Source organism: Cylas formicarius, unplaced genomic scaffold (assembly GCF_029955315.1).
Source record: "Cylas formicarius isolate icCylForm1 unplaced genomic scaffold, icCylForm1.1 PGA_scaffold_10__41_contigs__length_53128322, whole genome shotgun sequence".
NCBI lineage: Eukaryota > Metazoa > Arthropoda > Insecta > Coleoptera > Brentidae > Cylas > Cylas formicarius.
In genome coordinates this window covers 17589710-17609375 of record NW_026844214.1, presented here as the reverse complement: position 1 = coordinate 17609375, position 19666 = coordinate 17589710, and the positions used below count along the sequence as shown (strand labels likewise).

At 35.8% G+C, this 19666-nt stretch overlaps 1 protein-coding gene across 1 annotated transcript; it reads right to left on the bottom strand.

The window, feature by feature from the left end:
* Window positions 1-2707: 2707 nt before the first annotated feature.
* Window positions 2708-5414, bottom strand: LOC132708329 (piggyBac transposable element-derived protein 4-like). The gene is made up of 2 exons (XM_060680597.1): window positions 3860-5414; window positions 2708-2994 (listed from the first exon to the last, which is right to left on the bottom strand). The coding sequence occupies exons 1-2, from the start codon at window positions 5412-5414 to the stop codon at window positions 2708-2710; spliced, it is 1842 nt and encodes a 613-aa protein (XP_060536580.1).
* Window positions 5415-19666: the final 14252 nt, after the last annotated feature.

Here is a 19666-nt window from a genome sequence, read left to right as displayed (position 1 = left end):
AATAACATATTTAAAGTAAAAATGACATTATTTATCATATTAGAAATACTCACTTAAATAATTTAAATAACAATAGAATGTACTCCGTTCTGGCATTTACATAGATCCATGAAAGTAAAGAAATTGTGGAAACTGGCATTTTCTATATTTCTTGGTTGCATAACAAAACTGAAAAGTGAGTCAGGACTTACTTTTTGGTATATAGGAGAAGTTTAAAAAAGACAATTACAGAATCGTCCTTTCCCAAAAATTTGAAAAGACATCTATCTTTACATTACATCTATCTTTATTGCGTCAGGTGACCTCGTGTTCCTGTAAATTTTAAAATGTTTTTCCATACAACATTACAAAAGTAAGCGAAAATTCATTATTTAATTAGTATTTAATTTTGAGTTATTATTTCGTAATTGAAAATACAACGGACCAGCAAAAAAAGTTCACAGAGTTCCATCACAATTATTTATATATCTAGCCTATTTATAAAAGTAAGTATAATCGTTTTGCTATTTTTAAGTTGGCGAAATAGCGAAGGTACAATTCTTCTGAATTTCTCCTCCGTCGGATATTGACTCTGTCTCGCTGATGTATCGACCAATTTACTCCTGACGTCTTCAGAATGTTCTTTGAAATTGACCCTAAAACTAATCAGATATTAGGCCACTCCGTCTATAGAAAACCGAATACCGAATCAAATTAATCTTTAACTAAATCTATTATCAAATACAGTCCAAAAATATTCCGTGATTAATTCCTTAGTTTCTTCTTTCTCCTCAGTTCTTAGCTCAAAAAATTTATATTATCAAGATGTCATGCGTTCTATTAAAAAATACAATGCCGTTTTGTTTGTTGACGTACCCATTCAACCAGAAGTGCGCTTCATCGCTAACCAAAATTCGCTTATGAGAATCGGGAACACCGGCAAACTCGTTTTTGGCCCATTCGACGAATCTATGCCTTACTTGATGATCGTTTGGCTTCAATTCTTGCACGAGTTGGATTTTGTAAGCACGTAAACCAAGATCCTTCCGCAAAATCTTCCATAAAGTGGATGGACACAGATCCAATTCATGTGCTCGATGGCGGATGGACTCATTCGGGTCTTCCTCAATGCTACGCTCTACAGCAGCAAAAGCTTCTTCTGTACGCACCGTACGGCGTCTCTGGGGATGCGAGTTATCAATAAGAGTAAACGTGGTTCGAAAACGTTACATGGTTAATTGAATTAACTGTTCTGATGGACGATTTTGTCGACGATACAATGGACGTAGTGCGCGATACGTATTACGCACAAAAAAAATATTTTCGAAATACAGTTCTATTCATGATGAATTGCCAAACCAAACTGAGAATAAATCACTTGACAGCTGTTAGATCGGTCGCCATTTTGAACAGTAATGACTACTTAAAGTTCTATACATCGAAAAAAAGACCCTTTACAAATAACAAAATGAACATTTTCTGAAATACTACCAATACTTGCATCTAGCACTTTCTTCTAACCAAGAAAGATTAGAGAGTTTATCGAAATCACCAAACACCCTAATAAAATGAGATACAGGTTTCCATCTCTCTTCCATTTGGAAATCGGTCATCTGTGAAGCATTAACTCCCCGCCAGGCAGGTATATATGATACGTGCAGGCCAATCAGTTCAGACAGGGTTATGAAGAGGCCAGCAGATCCACAGCCTGCGGTAGTTTCTTTGAAAAATTATTAATCCACACAATTTTTGGCTCTTCATTTATCAATTACCATAATAATCAGCATCTTTGCGCAGACCGCATAACTCTTATAATAACGAAATCGGTAATAATGATTAGTGCATTTTACACACTCTATTGGTGAATGAGAAAAATTACAAAAAGAATAGTATTTTAGATTCTAGCAATTTTTAACTTTGCAGAAAAACCGAAAACCATAACATATTTCAATTAAAATTATATTCACCCGCTAAATATCCGTCTTGCTGTTATGCAATCAAATATCACAAGAGTTTATTAACACTATACCGGCCGTTTAGAAATCCTAATTACGTACGGCGCTTGCCGAAACATTGTCCTGATACCTAACTACCGAATACCGTCAATGCTCAGTGATGTTGTTATAGCTGAGAGCCGGCATATTTTATTTTAAAGTAGGATATAATATTAGGGCTATTTGATTTCAATTGAAAAAACCGGTTTTATTTTTTCGATGGGGGGCAGGGGGGCGAAGTCGGGGGGGCTATCTCGGAAACGGTACGACCTGGGGGGTCGGGGTTCTCGCCATCGAATTCAGAAAAAAATCTCGAGGAGGAAGCGACCTCAAAAAATCGCTTTTGAGGAGGTAGCCCTTTTTCGGTTTTTCGAGGTTTTCGGAGTTATTTGAGGTCGGATCGGGGCGCGGACGGTATATTCGCGTAGAGGGGCCCGAGGCGCACCGGAACCCTCAAAAAGGACGCCCCTCAAAATTGAGGAGGTATTGAGGTTAGGGAGGGTCTCGTCTCCTATGGGACGGATCGAAAATTCGAGTACCTACGTCGACGCGCCTATACCCGGGCGTCGTTCTGAAGGCCCATGTCCTATACCCGTCTGTGGAGTTTTTTTTGAGGGCGCCTCCTCAAAGTTCAAAAAGTTTGCTATCTCCGAGGTTTACCGGCCGAATCGCTTCGAAACCGGCACGGGGGGGTTTCTCGGGTCGGAAACGCCGGATCCGCCCTCAAAAATCTCCTACCTCAAAAACTCAAAAATATGACCTTTTTCAATGTTGTCGTTGAACGCGTCGATTAAGGTCGCGTTAGGTCCGGCCGGGTTCGGATCGATACGGGAGGTGGTCGAAGGAACGGCCTTTCTTACGATACCCTCCTCCCCGATCTCCTCCCAAACGGGGGGCGACAAGGGGGGATCAAAAAAAAGGACCGCGTTTTTCACTTTCCCAAAATCGGAAATCGAAAATTCCGACCTCGGGGCGTGAGTGAGGTCGCGGAGGGGCGTCGAGCGCCGCCTTGCCCTACCTCCTCAAAAATTCCTCAATATTGAGGTAGCGTCGGATTTTTGAGTATTTGAGGTCGGGGGCGGACCCGACCCGGACGCCCCGAAAGCCCTATACTCAGGCCACGCGTCGAGCCCGAGATCGACAATTGGCGAATTTTTTTGTTGAGGTTTTGAGGAGGTCAAAGGTCAAAAAGTTTGCTATCTCCGAGACCGTCGTTCCGATCGGGACCCAACTCGGTAAAGTTCTGGAGGAGGTCGGGGGAGGAAGTACCCGACCTCCCTCCTCCTCCCTCCTCAAAAAAATTTTTGAAAATTTTTCGGCGGCGTCCCTTTCGAAAAATTCCCCCTCCCGCCCTATGGGACCGGGAGGGGCGCCGAATTTTTTTTAAGTAAAGGGAGGACGGGGCTTTCGCCTGACGCGGTCGGATCCGAGGTCGGTCCCATAGGGAGGGAGTGCCTCCCACAAAAAAAATGCTCAGTGATGTTGTTATAGCTGAGAGCCGGCATATTTTATTTTAAAGTAGGATATAATATTAGGGCTATTTGATTTCAATGCTACATATTTCTCAATTTTAGGTTTTTGTAGTATGATAAAATAGTTCACTCGGTTGCTAAGATGGATAGAAATATAGTTCTGTGCAGTGTTTCGATTAATAGATTTTAAAATATTTAATCTTAAAAAAAACAAGAAAAAAATACCAACAAAAATTATTTTTATTATATATTGATTTATTATTTAGATTTAATAATTTTTTTTTGTGTGATAATCCTCAAAACATTTTCCCATACATAAAGGAATTACACAATATGAGCACATGAAACAGGTTTCCTTCCTTTTTCCGTTTTTTTTGCAAACTCTGCAGCGCTTTTGAGGAAACTTCTTATTGCCTGAACTAGTAATTTTCACAATTTTATGTTGTCTCATGTCTGCAGAAAGTCTCATTGGTGCATCTTCGCGAGAAACTCTCTTGGATACATTTCCTGGACTCTCTGAATGAACATATCCTTTTTCAATCCAGTTTTGCGCAATATTTTTCAAAAAAGATGAAAATTTTATTTTTTTTCCTGGATTCAGAACCTTGAAGACAACAAATGAATTGAACAGTGCAGTATTTAATATGAACATAAAAGCCTTCTTTGTCCATTTCACAGTTTTTCTTATAATAGGATTATAAGCAAGGTATTGGTCTGCTATATCAACTCCCTTCATGTACTTATTATATTCCAAAATTGTTTCTGGTTTTTGTATCAGATCGCCAGTTTTTCGATTTATTTTCTGGGTTTGTATCATTCGAGCCTGGTGTATTGTTGAAATCATTCTTACAACTCTTTTATCTTTCCAAATATGTATTAGAATTTCACCTTTTCTACGGAAGTTGTGTTGTCCTTGTTTTAAAGTAATTTTTTTTAGATCGTGTGGTAGCCCGCGGTTCTCTCTTATAGTTCCACAAATTCTTATCTTTTTGTAGAGTAACTTCTGTGCTAACTGAACACTGTTGTAGTAATTGTCCATGTAAACATGGTGCCAAATATTTCCATAACCATCTAAAAGGTTTACGACCAGGTTTTGCAATGTTTCTCCATTGCCACTATATAATTTAAATTTGCATATATATCCAGTGTCGGATTCACACAACATTCTCACTAATAACCCATACTTTGTAATCTTTCCTGGGTTGTACACTCGGAAACTTACTCTACCTCTGCAAGGAATCATGGCTTCATCCAACGATAGATTTTGTTTTGGTTTATAGACTTTATCAAACTTCTCTATAAAGTATTGCATTATTGATTCTACTTTAACAAGTCGACTTGCGTCATCAGGGATTGCACTATTATCGCAAAAATGTAGTGATTGTAGTATTTGCCTGAATCTATTTCTAGTCATGATTTTACCAAAAATTGGTGTTTCCATGTACGGATCAGTAGTCCAATAATCGTTAACATTATTTTTTTTTACTTGTCCCATCAATATATTCAAAGCTAAAAATTTCTTGATTTCTGTTATCGTGGTATCTCGCCACTGCTTTGTGCTTTTTACACGTTTATATTTATGCATGTTTTGCATATAATATCTATTTGTCTCTGTTACTAATAATTGAAAAAAATCATCATCTATAAACAAATCCACCACGTCTGAAATATTTTCTGCATTTCTTGGGAACACTTTAACCCCAGAATTTCCCAAAAATGGGTTTACTGTAATATCGTTATCGATTTGGGACCAATTTGATGTTGAACAGTTCTGTTCGTTTTCCAATATCGTGTCTTCTGAATCGCTGCTTTCAGATTCACTTATAATTGGCAAAACATTTCTTTTTCTGCTACTTTCTGCTAAATCTGTATCGTCGCTGTTACATTCTTCATCATTTTCAAACTCAGATAATATATCGGCACATACCTCATTACATTTATTAATTAATTCAAAGTCGTCTTCTTCCATGATATCGCAGGGCAAACAATTAAATTAATATATAAATTACTTAATTAATCAGTCAATTCGTAAGTTAATTATTGCAGAACACAAGCTAACTCTTAAATTATCAGTTATAATGTGACATTTACTATGACAACAAAAAACGTACTACTACGTCAACGGCGCCTAGATTTACAACCAAAAATAACGTACCACTACGTCCACGGCACCTAGATTTGTCACAATTAATGACGTATTACTACGTCAACGGCTACAAGATTTTGGATGAAAAAAACGTATTAATACGTCAACGGGCACTAATGTGTTAATAATAAATATCAAAGCTGACAATTACCAGGACTATATCCAAAATCAACAATTAATTCCAAACCTAAGTCCGCGCGCAATCTCTGCTCTTAAAAACACTTCGATGCGATTCCAGTCCGTTCGCAATCTCCCGAATGGCGCCATAAAATTTTATAGTCCACCTTTATAGTCCTCTAGAGCAATATTGAACAGATATCATTTATTGACCCTTGTAAATCTCGACTTAATGAAGTATCAAATGTCACACGCACCTGTCAAATATTTATTAATCATATCTCTCGGCAAACATTATAAACAACGTTTTTATGGATCTTTTATTGCCGGTTAACGAAATATGCGCCCGATTCCTTTCGGCTGCCGCGTTGGATTAACTTTATATAATAATTATATGCGAAAATTCACTTTGAGGTTCCGGATCTTGCATCGCTAGTTGCTCCAAACACCTAACAACCACACCTTTTTTTTTTCAAATAATTCATAGTATATGCGTATGTGTACTATCTGATGATATTCATTCAACAACGTTAGAGATAGGTAGCCTTTAATCGATACCATGTCAATAGAATATAGAATGTCAAACTGCCAAACTGGCACACGAGAATTTCATACCAATACTATAAAAATTGTCATTTTTAAAAATAAGAGAAAAATAGAGCACTTGAAGCTTTTTAATATTGTTTTACTTCGATTATTTAGATATTAGGTTCACCTGACTCAGCTTTTGTATTAGTTCTTATTCAGAGTGTGCCAACCAGGGCGGGCGGAGGACTACTTTTCTGCAAGGTAGCATTTCGGAAAACTTTTTTATGGGGTTGATTGTCTAGTACGTTTTTATTATAAAGAATGGTTTCAAAAATTCGCAGCTCGTCAAAGTTTTATTTTTAAATAGGTCTCCCTGTATTAGAGAAATTATTGATAATGGTTACTCACTGTTATACAAGGAGTTTTACAAATACCACCGGCTTTCAATTTTGTTAAATGAAATTCTCTCCATCGAACTCTCTCCCAACCGGGACTGAGGCAATAGAGGATTCTAACTGTAGAGCCCTCAATGACGGCGGATTAAAGGTGGTCTTCAAGTGTCTACCAACCCTGCTAGGAATCCTGACACAAGGCACTTCTTATGGTGGTCGAAATATAAGCTATGATTTATGATAGCAAGATACTTTTATTCATCTTCTAGCGAGCTCTGCGAATGACTAAGAGTATTAGGAACTTAATCCATTAAGGGAGAGCAACTATCCGAAATTTATCCAGTTAGCAGGAATAGAATTTAATCTTTTACTCTTGGTAGGTTCATACATATTATATAATTGTCAATAGAGGGTACAAGAGGGTTATTAGCTGATAATAATATTTTGATTAAATAAATAAAAACTTCAGTATGTATTCTGTTAAAAGGGAAACAAATCAACAAGTTCTAGGTCTATGTCTTGTTTTTGGAATAAGGCGGGAAGAATAAGTAAATTAAGAGCTTTCAGAACCAACGCTAATTGGAACTACAAAATTCGCTTTATTAACTGAAAACGTTCTAGACAACATTTTAAATACAGCGTTAGGGGTTGAAACTTATGTTATTTAATAATAAATCAAAGAAAAATCATTTCCGCCATATTCTTCCCTCTTCTTCACGCTCGCACCAGGCAAGATGTCATTCAAAAGGGCGATCCACATTTAGGCAAACTAAAGACTGTTGTTTGCTTTTTTACAGGATTTTTCCTGATTTCTTCACATGAAATCTTACGACTAACTGTTTCCTGCTGTAAATTTCTTCGGTGTAAGGCGATACTTTGAGTGGCACACTATGGATTGTTGTATGTATTTCCGAAACAACTTCGAAAAAATTAGAGAGTAGTCTATAGTTTGCCTAGAAGAGTTAGAATTTTGGGCAGATAAAGAAGGTGATCCGCTTGAACATATCTTCAATTTCAAAATGTTGTTGTTTATTTTTTCACTGTAAGATAACGGAGTTTTAAAATTCGTTCTTTGCATATATTAAAACAGTTTTTCAACATTTTGATATGTATCTCCTGCTCACTATTTTTTTATAGTTTCCTAGGATCGCAAAATATTGCTCAAGAACATGTTGTATCCCTTAAATTGCCTGTATTATTATCAGGGTTGCGAAATTCCTAAAAAAAACTATGAAGTTGATTTTGAAATTAGCAGAGACACCCGACTCGATGCAGCCAAACACTTAAAATTGTATTTCATTGCCAGATCCATTTGCGGAGCTAAATTGTATCCAACGTTAAATAATTAAGGCAAATTTTAAATATGCAGAGGATTTGCTATTTTAAAGGGGCGTACGTGGACGACCGTACGTTTTTGCGAGAGCAGAATGCTGAAATAGACAAATGCCTCGGTAATTATTAACGATACAATGTCGCGCATCTTTTTGCCGATGGAACAATCTAAAATATTCAGCGCTAATGGTATACGGAACATTAAAACGCTTGGCGCACTGAATTATTGAGGAAATAAATTTTGAAAATTACGCGTTGATTATTTATTTTGCAATTGTCTGGTCGTACATGAGCCATTTGACAATTTTGTAATTTTCGGGGGTATAGCCAAATAACGACGGAATGAATTATTTCTGGACAAAATTGTAGGATGCCGTGTGGTCGAAAACAACGTTTCTGGAAATGATGATAAAACACAAATCACTCTGTTTTGCAGCGAATATTGTTTGTTGTACCGCGCTAGGATATTGTTGACTTTAATGTTTCGTCTCGCTCGATTTCCGCGGCATCCTATTAGTTGCGTGATGCGTTCAATGCAAATATCGATGGAATCGTTCATTTCAGTCAACGATGTTAAATGTACAACAAATAAAAAAAAAAGAATTTTAAGAATTTTAATTAACAAACAAGAATGAACGAAGAATGAAATGAAACCCACGAATTAGCAGAAAACCTAGAAAAATAGCAATGATTACACACCCAATAGCAAGAGATATTTCCATTCTCATTTTAAAATATCAGGAATACCACCTGGTAATAAAAATGTAGCAGTTGGAAAAAAAATAACATTAAATAAAAACTCTTTGGAGGAGATAAGTAATCTACAACCTGTTCATTGAATTCGTTCTCATAACACTGTAAACTACACCACTGACATTTTCCGAAATCCATTTACAATAATTCAAAGGTTCGAGTAAAATTTTTGAGAGGATGTTAAAAAACTTCTTGGAATGGATTAAGAATACATTACATCAAATTCAATACAAAATAGCTTACTATGTAATTACATACATTTTATAGTCATAGATAATAGGCAATATTTGAATAAGATCCAATAAATTATAATTTTATTAGGGTCATTGGGTTTCGTAAATCCCGATTTTAATAAATTAGGTAGGGTAACTGACATTGTGATTATATATTTGTACCTGGACTTACCTACTGATCAATGCAGGAATTTCTGCAAAATATTTGTAGAAAAATCCTAACAGCCTTCTCCCCTTCGGTAAAACTTCATTTTCAGGACCTGTGTGGAAATGCTAGGCAATAAAGCATTACGCACGCCATGGCTAGCTAAAATACTTCTAATACAATACGTAAATACTCTCTAAAAACATAACAGAAAACATAATTGTCTATTACAAATGTTAAACCATTTTGCATCGTTTCATGTATAAGATTTGGAGTCAGTTTTTAATTTTTTATCTAATTCTTGGAAACTCAAGGACAATTTCCCATAGGAAAATAATGTATTATATCTTGAAAAAATATCAAAATACAATACAAATACAAAGAGTATATATTTGCTCTCTTAATATTTCATAAAAACAATCTAAGTAGTTTGTGTCGAATTTTCGAAAGGAATTTTCATGCCACAAACTCGATTTCATTATACTTGGGTAGTTTTTCAAATGAACTAATCAATTTCCGCTTACTAGAACTGTAACTACTATCCAACGAAGAAAAAAGGTTTTCGTTAATTTTTACAGCACTAAAATGCAAAACATTTGTCGAGGTTTGCTCGTTCTATACTGACCCAATTACGGCAGCTTGACATTTCAAGACTGAAAGCTTATAGGAGAAGAATATCAGGATATCAAAGATCATATGCTAAATAAGCTATTTTTCACTCAATAGTTCGTACAGAGCAGGTGAACCTGTTTCATTCGCAACTAAGGAATATGAAAATTCGGCATATTCCCTTTGACACCATTTCAATATATGGTTCAAAACAGTGTACAACCACTGCTCTTTTATAATTAAAAATTAAAACTAAAAAATACCGATTATACTGCGAAAAGAAAATTCCATTTCTAATTAAAATTATGCACGGTCGAATATGAAAGTTGATTACATTTCTGATTGAAACGAAAGGAGAGTTTTGTTTATATTTCCTAAAAATGAAGGTCTGTAGATCTATCGAAATAGCTATTAGCCAATGTAGTGACGGTATATACAGCAAAACTGTTGCCCTTGCCCAATACTTTGTCCCATTTTCTTTCTGTAAAGCGATACTCTTTAACTCTTTTTATTCACCAAATTGCTTTTGATCAAAAGTGAGACTCACCTAAATTCGTAGCAATTAATATCGTCTTTATTTAAATGCATTTTGCACTTTCAAGTTACATTAATAATGTATAACATTACTATTACTATCTCAACCGAAGTCAATTGGCTGTCGGCAGTACTTGTTCGCAGTTCCTCCCCTGGTCGACGCTGCGTGTCTACCGCGCTATTTGTCATACAAAGGGAATGAATTTTGAAGAGGGGAATGCAAATTACATCATACGGAACGAATCGAATGCGTGTGTTTTCTTATTCAAGGCCGATCTGTACAATTTAAAAGAGTATGTTAATTTTATAACGCTACGAAGAACCGACCCATAATCGCGTTTATTTCCACCTTTGTAAATTCGTTTGTGTTCCCGATGGTGTTCTTTGGATCGGCGATTGAGATAAAAATAAACGTGGGATTCTACGTGCCAAATTGGTGCGACAAATTCGTAAAAACAATCGAGAATGCCATTTGCATTTCATCTAATCAATAAAATTTTCGTCTTAACAATTACATCACATTTTATATAAGTAAATCGCTAAACTTTTATGTTTGAATTCATCAATAACGTGGACTTCACTTGTTAGGTGTTCCTCTAAGGTATGTTGCTTTTTATCGTTATCTGTATGGAAATCACTCGGACAACCTGAAAACTTGGATAATGTTAAGGTTTAACTGGCTAATCAATGTACAAAAAGTAAATCATAAATTAGCCAAACGAAGCATTAAAAAAATGCTTAGGAACTCGAAAATGAAAGGAAGAATTTTAAGTTCGAATGGATTTTTTCATATTAAACACACTTCAAGACTAAGAAAATTTTCGCCTAATAAATTGAAAAATTATGCAACTCACAGAGCGACACTAGCAATTGCAACGACAACATTCTGCTATGTACAAATCTTGGTGATGAATCAAACTTGCTGACGTTTCGCCAATCATCCTGTTGGCTTCCTATTCTTCCTCTTCTTCTGAAACTGCATTCTACTTTATCATTTGCTTTTGGATATTTTTATGGTATTAAAATTGTGACTTTATTCTTTTTATGACAAAATGGTTCTTGGAAACTCGGGAAGGGTCAACCAATCACTTGCCCTTGTTCGTCTCTGATAGTAGCCAGAAATGTTTATTCAACATAATTTAAGTTGCCAGTCATCATTTGGAGCACATTCTGCACTTGAACTATTTTCAATTAATAATACATCACCTTTTTAACAACACTTCAGGATTCCTCATGCATCAGTTTTTGTTCAGCCGAACTTGCTAACGTTTCGTCAATCACTCTGTACCGTGTTTTATATAGTTTCAAGTGGGCGAAGCTAAATGAGGGCCATAAACACCGTCTCGGATCACTGATTCCCATATTAGTGACAGGTAAATTGTATTCGATAAAACTAAAATTTTTGCATGTAATCAATTCTTCTAGTAACGAAAAATCCGAGAATCTTTAGAAATCTATAAGCAACCTAACAATCTTAACCACACTCAGGTCTTTACCTGTCACCTATATGGGAAACAGTCATTCGAGACGGTGTTCATGGCTCTCATTTATCTCTGCCGCCCAAGCATGTACAGAATAAAATGCGAGCCAATTTCGGTCAAGCTCTTACACATTACGGTAGCCTGTGGAAGTTTCTTTGAAAAATTAGCAAGCCTTTATTGTGAGAACATCAAGCGCAAAAGCAGAAAGTTGGAGAAACTTGTAGGATTACTCTGTACACTAACCTTTTTGTTACGTTGTGAAGATCATAATGTTATCCTCAATTTTCTTAAAATATCCCATCATGTCCGCCTAGAAAATTCTTCGAAAATCTGGTTTCGCTTTACTTCGAGAAAGAATCCCATGATTAATAACAAATCTTCGTTTATCTTCTACCCAAAATCACATTCAGAAATATGAAAAACTAACGTCAACACTAGGGAAACCATCAAACTCTTCTCAACTACCAAACACTGTGATATAGGTACCATCGCACCAACTTTCGCAAAACGGAAAAAATAGCTCTTTCAAAAGGTTCCAACTTCGTCCTGGCCCCACGTATTATCCCAAAAGTGGAAATCATTTCAAATGTCGAGTCTACCCTAACGAAACTGCCATCTCAAACAGCTAATGAGGTTCGATTTGAAACCATAAAAATCCTTAAAAAAACAAAACTTCTTAAATCTATTATTCCAAAACCTGAACGCATTGCCCAAAAATCTAATCCCGACATCGTAACCCTAAAAGAAGATAAAGAAAATGGTCATGAACACAAATGAACATCAGGAAAAGATTCAAGATATTCTTACAGACAGATCATATCGTCAAATTAAAAAAGATCCTACGTCATCTATGGAACGCAAGCTTAGATCTATTATTAAGGCTTCTTCTATATCAGACTCGGTGAAAAAACATGTCATACCTCATATCTCTAAAATTCCTCGTCTCTAGGGACTCAAGATTCACAAACCGGGATTACCCCTTCGACCTATTGTCAGCACCAATGGTTCTCCAACATATTCTCTAGCAAAATATCTAGCTTCCTTATAAAAACTATGTACAGGGAAAACTGATGGTCTCGTAATTAATTCGTTTCACTTCATTAAACAATTAAAAAGGATTACATTAGGTTAGTTTCGCCGTAGGATTACTCTTTACTAAAGTTCCTATTCCTGAAACTCTCACCATCATTTCAGATATATTAAAATCCGAAAATCTAGAACCAGACCATCTCACCTTAATTGAAAAATGCTTGCCTGGAGCATATTTTTCTTACAACGGTCAAATTTTTGAACAAACGCCGCGAACAGCTATGGGTTCTCCACTATCACCAGTCATCTCGAATATATTGATGGAAGCCTTTGAGAAGAAAGCTCTCGACACCTTTTATCTAAAATCAAAACTATCAAAACGCTAAGCCGATGAGATTTTTGTTATTTGGCCTTATGGTCAAGAATCCCTAGTAGATTTTCTTAGACATGTAAACTCTATACACCCTAACATATATTTTACCATTGAATTAGAAACTAATAATAACCTCTCATTCTTAGATATTCTCATCAATATAAAATCAGACCTAACATTGGGTCATTGTGTTTACAGAAAACCTATGCACACAGACCGATGCCTTAATGCGTTGTCATATCACCATCCGGCCCAAAAATCATTGGTTATCAACTCTCTTGTTTACAGAGCTGTAAAACTATCTCAGCCCGAGTCGCTGAACCCAGAAAAAAAACACCGTACCTCTGCTTGTCTCTCTAATCATTTCCACATTAAAGCTATTAAGCGTTCCATCACAAAATACACTTCACCACATCGTTCTAATACAATGAGGTCAAAAGCAATCCCACACGTGCCACTGTTATCCTTCCTTACATTCAAAACATCACTGATCACATATCAAAAGTTCTAAAGAAATATAACGTCAAAACTAGATTTACCACTTGCCCAACTCGACAACTTTAATCCGTCATATGCGTAAAGAATACATTAGATAGACCGGACGAAAAATATCAACTAAGCTCAAAGAACATGAAATAAACTCATCAGCAGTGGCCGAACATAATCACGAATCCGGACATAAAATGTTATTCGATAAAACCAAAATTTTTGAATTCTACCAACCAAAAATCTGAGAGTCTATAGAAATCTATAACCAACCTAATAAGCTTAACCGCAACTCAAGTCTTTACCTGTCACCAATATGGGAATCAGTCATCCGCGACGGTGTTTATGCTCCTCATTTAGCTCCGCCCCCTTAAAAAATATATAAGCAGAGTAAAATGCGCGCCAGTTTCAGTCAGGCTCTTAATGAGCAAACATGATGATAGTCGAAACGTTAGCAAGTTCGACTCAAGAAAAACCGACGCAGGAGGAACTCACAAGCTTTGTAAAAAGTATTATATTGGTCTGTGGAAGATTGTTTGAACGATGCATCACTCTCTATGGCATGTAAATAGTCTAAGAAGGCATAAAAAAATATCCCACCGATAACACCATTGTAAATTAAAGTAATAAATAAGTTACCGAAGAAGTTTATCATTGTATTGCATACTATTCTTTTACTACCAGTCAGTTTTTAGATCAATTTTTGCAAAACAGCACAAATACACTTCTTGCTTAAATTGCATAGAAAATATCGATCACTACCAAACCGTTGACTAAAGTTCGGGAAATGCCCGAAGTGGCACGCGACAGTGGCAAACTGATATCCATTCCTTCTTTTTAATTCCACTGGAATTTCTACAAATTCTTCGCGGAATTCCTTAGAATTCCTCTACGGTACACCAGAATTCCTCTGCTCTTCTTAAAAGTGATAGTTTCCGCAGGTTTGAGATTGTGTATTTGAGATTGAGTATTTTATTACAGTAAAGAGTAGAATAAAACAGTTATTGAACATCGGAAAACGTTTTGTAGAAATTACATATTTAAGATAGGGTTTCTTTTCAATAGGTGCTCACTAAAAACATGATCGCAAACTCAAAGTTAGAAAGACATATTAGAAAAAGAAATAGAATAATTCCCAGTCACCATATGATCTACATAAGTTATCATCCTGTAACTAGTTAACACTGGTTAAAACAAATTTTTTGCTTTGTATCAACTAATTTATGCATATAACATGTATATCTTTGACATATAGTTTAAAGGTTCATTTCTAATACATTTTGCTGTATTTTTTTTTACTTTCTTCTGGAGTTGCATGGAAAGCCTTTTAACCGGGACAAGTTCAGTACCTCGGAATTTGAAGTGAGATAGTGAAATGTTCTTTTGTGATCTCCCGATTTGACTAAATTAACGACTTGGTTTTATCGGTTTATGAAGTCCCCTGTTAGACGACTTGCAAGTTGGAGTCGAAACATGTTTTGAATTATGTGAAAAAAGAAGTACCTGGTTTAGCTTATTTATCTGTGATAATTACAATAATAAGAGATTTATAGAGTGTTTTCATTATCGACTTGGTTAAAGGTATTGATTATAACTCACGCATTAAGATTCTCATGTTCTAACAACTCCTCAGCTAGCACATATCAAGTTGATAATTTCAACGTCTCTATTGACTTCGGGCAAGTTATCTTTTTTTTAACAAAATCGTAAAATATTTACCTACGCTTTTATTGCGAAATAAAAAATATATCAAATTAGCTGTCGCGATTGCCTTGGCTTTAAATTCAAACTCACAATCGATGGAATGTGAACTTTGGTGTAAACACAACAACCGGCCAATTTTACGTTTTCACGCCCCCCAATTCCGAACAATCCGAATGTAACAAACAAAAACGGCATACCCGGTTGCAATTTTTCATTTTAACAGAATTTTAATTGCGCAACCGAATTGTGTAACGGCGACAAATAAAACTGCAGTAAATTACAAATACCGGACAGCGTGCAAAAGCATCGTAAATAATTGCCATATTAACAGAATGCTTTTCGGAAAGTCACATGTTTCAAATTAAAAAATGCCCCTTCTGAAAAATTTGTCGGATTGTTCCAATGTGACAATTTATCGAAATTTTAAAATGCTGAAAGTTATGAAAATCTGTGGCACCAACCTTAATAATAAGAAGAAGAAGAACGTCTGGTGGGTGCAGATACTTACCGCTTAAAGCAGTATACTTACCGCTACTGTATGCAAAGAAGATTTTCCCATAGCGGTCATGGATAATCCTACCCTTTATTAGATACACTATTTTCCTGTTAAATTCATCGACGAGTATATTGCCACCCCCCAATTTTTCGTCCACTACCCTTACAAATAGCAGACCATCTCATCCATTATGAAGATAGTGGAAAGAAAAATGCTACTGTCTGGGGATGGCAAGTGTAATAGTGTGCTACCAGAAAAAACCACTGCCCAAACCGATAACCTGCAATGGAAACAGGAGATTTTCAGAACGCAGAATGGAGCAAAGAGCCACAGTAATATTGTTCACAAATATTCTGAATTCCTCCTGCGTCGGTTGTAGATAAATCGAACTTGATGACGTTTTGCCAATCATCATGTTGGCTTTTTCAGAGTCTAACTGAAACTGGCTAGCATTCTACCCCGTGTCTGCTGATATACTACGTGTAGGTGTGTGTGGGGGGGTGGGGTGGAATATTTTTCCTTGTTAGAAGAATTTATTACTGCCAATAAGAATTGATGTCTGATTGTGTTTGGCAACTTCTGATGAGTTTCTTTGTCGTAGTCTCAAGGCTGTTTCATGTGATTTTAAACTAGTTGATATTTTTCATCCTGTTTCTCCAATGCATTCTTTACCGTTTATGCAAGGAATACTGTACACTCCTGATATCCCAAACTAATTTTATCTTTGACGAAACGAAATGTTGGATTTTTGGACAAGCTGTAAATCTAGTTTTAACGTTATATTTCTCAAGATATGTGGTTAGTGAAGTTTTGAATGTAAGTAGGGACCACAATGGCAAGTGTGGGGTTACTTTTAGACTGGTTTTCTTTGGAAGGTTATAGTAAAGGGTAATTATTATGGAGAAGAACAGATGTAAGGTGTTTTAATTCTGGATTCAGCGATTGAGGTTGAGGTTTTAGGACTCTGTGAACAGAAAGTTGATAACCGATGATTCTTGCTTACAGAGCTGTAAAACTATCTCAGCCTCAAGTGAACCCAAAAATAAAACTCCTTGCATCTGCTCTTCTCTCTAATAATTTCCACGTTATTGCGTTCCATATCAAAATACCCTTCACCACAACCTTCCAAAGAAAGTGAGTCCAAAAACAATACTCGCCAAACTTGCCACTGCGGCCCGTTCTTACATTCAAAACATCACTAACCACATATCAAAAGTTCTCAAGAAATATAACGTTAAAACCAGATTTATCATTTTTCGAAGAATCTCTCAGCATCTTTGATGCATCAAAATCATCATTTACAGATACCTGGAGCTTACAGAATTCCATGCATGAGCGACAAAGAGTAAATTGCGGAAACAGGACGAAAAATATCAGTTTTTCGTCCAGCATCAATCAGCACTGTACGCACTATTGGGACGATCAACCAGTTTTGAGCGATGTTTACCAAACATGTTTATGTTGTTTGTTATATTGAAGAAAACATGACTGTCTTTGTACTGTCTTTTTCCCATCACTTTTCTTACTTTTCTTATGTTGGATATTATGATTAACAATAATAAAACCGGAAACTCTTCTACTTAATACGCGCGCCAAACATACGACATAATCGATACACACCATCGCAAGTTGGATTCGCACTTTGAAGACTTCGACTAAGAAACTTATCAGTAGTAGCCCAACACAATCATGACAGTAGACATCAAATCTTATTCTATAAAGCTAATATTCTTGAATGTAATTACTTCTTCCACCAAAAATGAAATTTCAAGAATTCATAGAAATGCCTAAACAACCAATCTTAACCGCGACATGACACTCCTTTAGTGTCGTCGCCCCCCCTTCAAGAGGTATATAAGCAGGGGTACAAACTTAACCGCAGCAGGAGGAATCCAAAAGACTTGGAAATGTATTGCAGTAGCCTCTGTAAGTTTCTTTGAAAAAATAGCCCATAGTAACAGCATTAGTAACGAAATTCAGAGTTCAAACGCCGATCACACAATGTCATAGGGTAAAAGAGATCTATTTAAGGGCATCATACATGTTAAATTTGAAGTCGCCAGGAATAGACCACATCTAGAGCTTTTAGTTTGACCGGTTTAGACCAGTTCATCAACAGCTAGAGGTGATATACGTCACATATCAAATACAAAGAGAAATACATACACCCACGTACAAAGAGAAATATGGAAGAAAATCAGCTACTCAGTCAGAAACAGAAGAGATGACAAGAGCTGAAACGAGTAAGGGATTACTATACGCAGCTTATATAGACTATAAAAAGGTATAGTTACTCCGGGTTGGCTGATGTGCATATTCACAAGGTCGAGCATCATATGTCCGGATTTCAGGGCAGAGGTCAGAGTGATTAATTTTTAAAGAAAACGCGGATTAGTCCCTTGTGGTTTTATATTCAGCACTCATGGAACATGGACGTCCTGAAGCTGAATGACGATCAAAATGATTGTTTAGTATATACTTCTAAATTGAGTTAGGATTGGACAAGTGTTCGATAATGTGCTTAACAGGAGATACATGTATTGAGCATAAGGGTTATCAAGTTAACAGAATACGAGACACAACTGACATTTAGTTCCAGAGATTACGCCTGACCTTGAATCCAAACTCTCCGCCAGAAACAGGTTAAGGTTGTGAACATCTACCCTACGTCTGCCGCAACACAGTTTCACAATAAAGACCAGAAAAGAATTTTGTCATCACCGGGTTCACAATCCCAATTTTTGTCTGCAAAGATTTTGTTCAACTCGTGACACACGGGGAATGAGGTTCCCAAATTCCTTAATAAATAGTCAACTATTCAACATTAACCCGGTATACTTGAAACCTATTATACATCGCTAACTTGGATTAAATTCCGCAAATTGACGAAAGTTTTGTTTCCGGAAACATGTTCGGATACGGTGATGAAAGAAGGTTTTATATGTGTGCGAAATTTTTTGATATGATATCGTGGGCTATTTTTTAATGGTAAATCAAGTGCCATGTGTTTTAATGTATACAAAAAAAAATTCCAAGAGAGTATATACCAAAAAAAGAAAAAGGACGCAATAAATATAATACCACATAACAATAAAATGAAAGCAGAACCCACAGGGTCGTATTTTTTCTACGAAATATGCGTACTAATGGCAACCCAAAGTATTGTTTCCAAATTGACATATTTTAATCGGGATTGTGAGTAAATCCCTGTTCAAAAAGAGCACATTCGTGCTGAGGTACAGCTAACCTGTCAAGCCTTATTTTTAGATCGTAAGTTTATAATAACAAAATATTTTTTCTTTAAGAAAAATACCTCCTCATAGTAAAAATTTCTATCAGTTACGGAAAAGAAAATTAAAATGGCAATCGAAAAAATAAATAGTAGATTGCTTTACTTAATTTACATAAAAAAGATTCATTTGCACCAAAGAAACATGCATTTTTACTGAATCAGTTTTTTGTATTTCCTGATAATTTTACTTTTTCACATGTGGTTTTTGAAACAACCAATAATAGTTGGCGTTTCCAAACAGAATAGTTTCTATATATTTTGCCTGTACAAATTTGTTTATAATTTTAACTGAATAACAATGGTAACTGTAAAACAAGGCCTCTATAAGAACCTTATTAATAATTTCGACACTAATTGATACACAATATTAAAAAAATAATAAAAGCAAATTGATAAAAAAAAAACGAAGATCTTTTTTTTTCAACATATTTTGAAAGTTGGTTTGGCTTAACAGCTATTAACAACGACTTATAATCTTTCATTAAAAATAATGGATCCAAGTTCTAAAATATTCAATATTTGAATTATTTAAGAAAATAACGATGACATTAATTGAGATAAGAGCTACCCA

What these genes read in the sequence shown, in the direction of transcription:
- LOC132708329 (XM_060680597.1), bottom strand. Translation starts at nt 5,414, where the DNA reads ATGGAAGAAGACGACTTTGAATTAATTAATAAATGTAATGAGGTATGT. An exon ending in TGTGAAAATTACTAGTTCAG is followed by an intron (nt 2,995 to 3,859) that starts GCAATAAGAAGT and finishes GGAATTTTTGAG; the next exon opens with GAGGTAGGGCAAGGCGGCGC.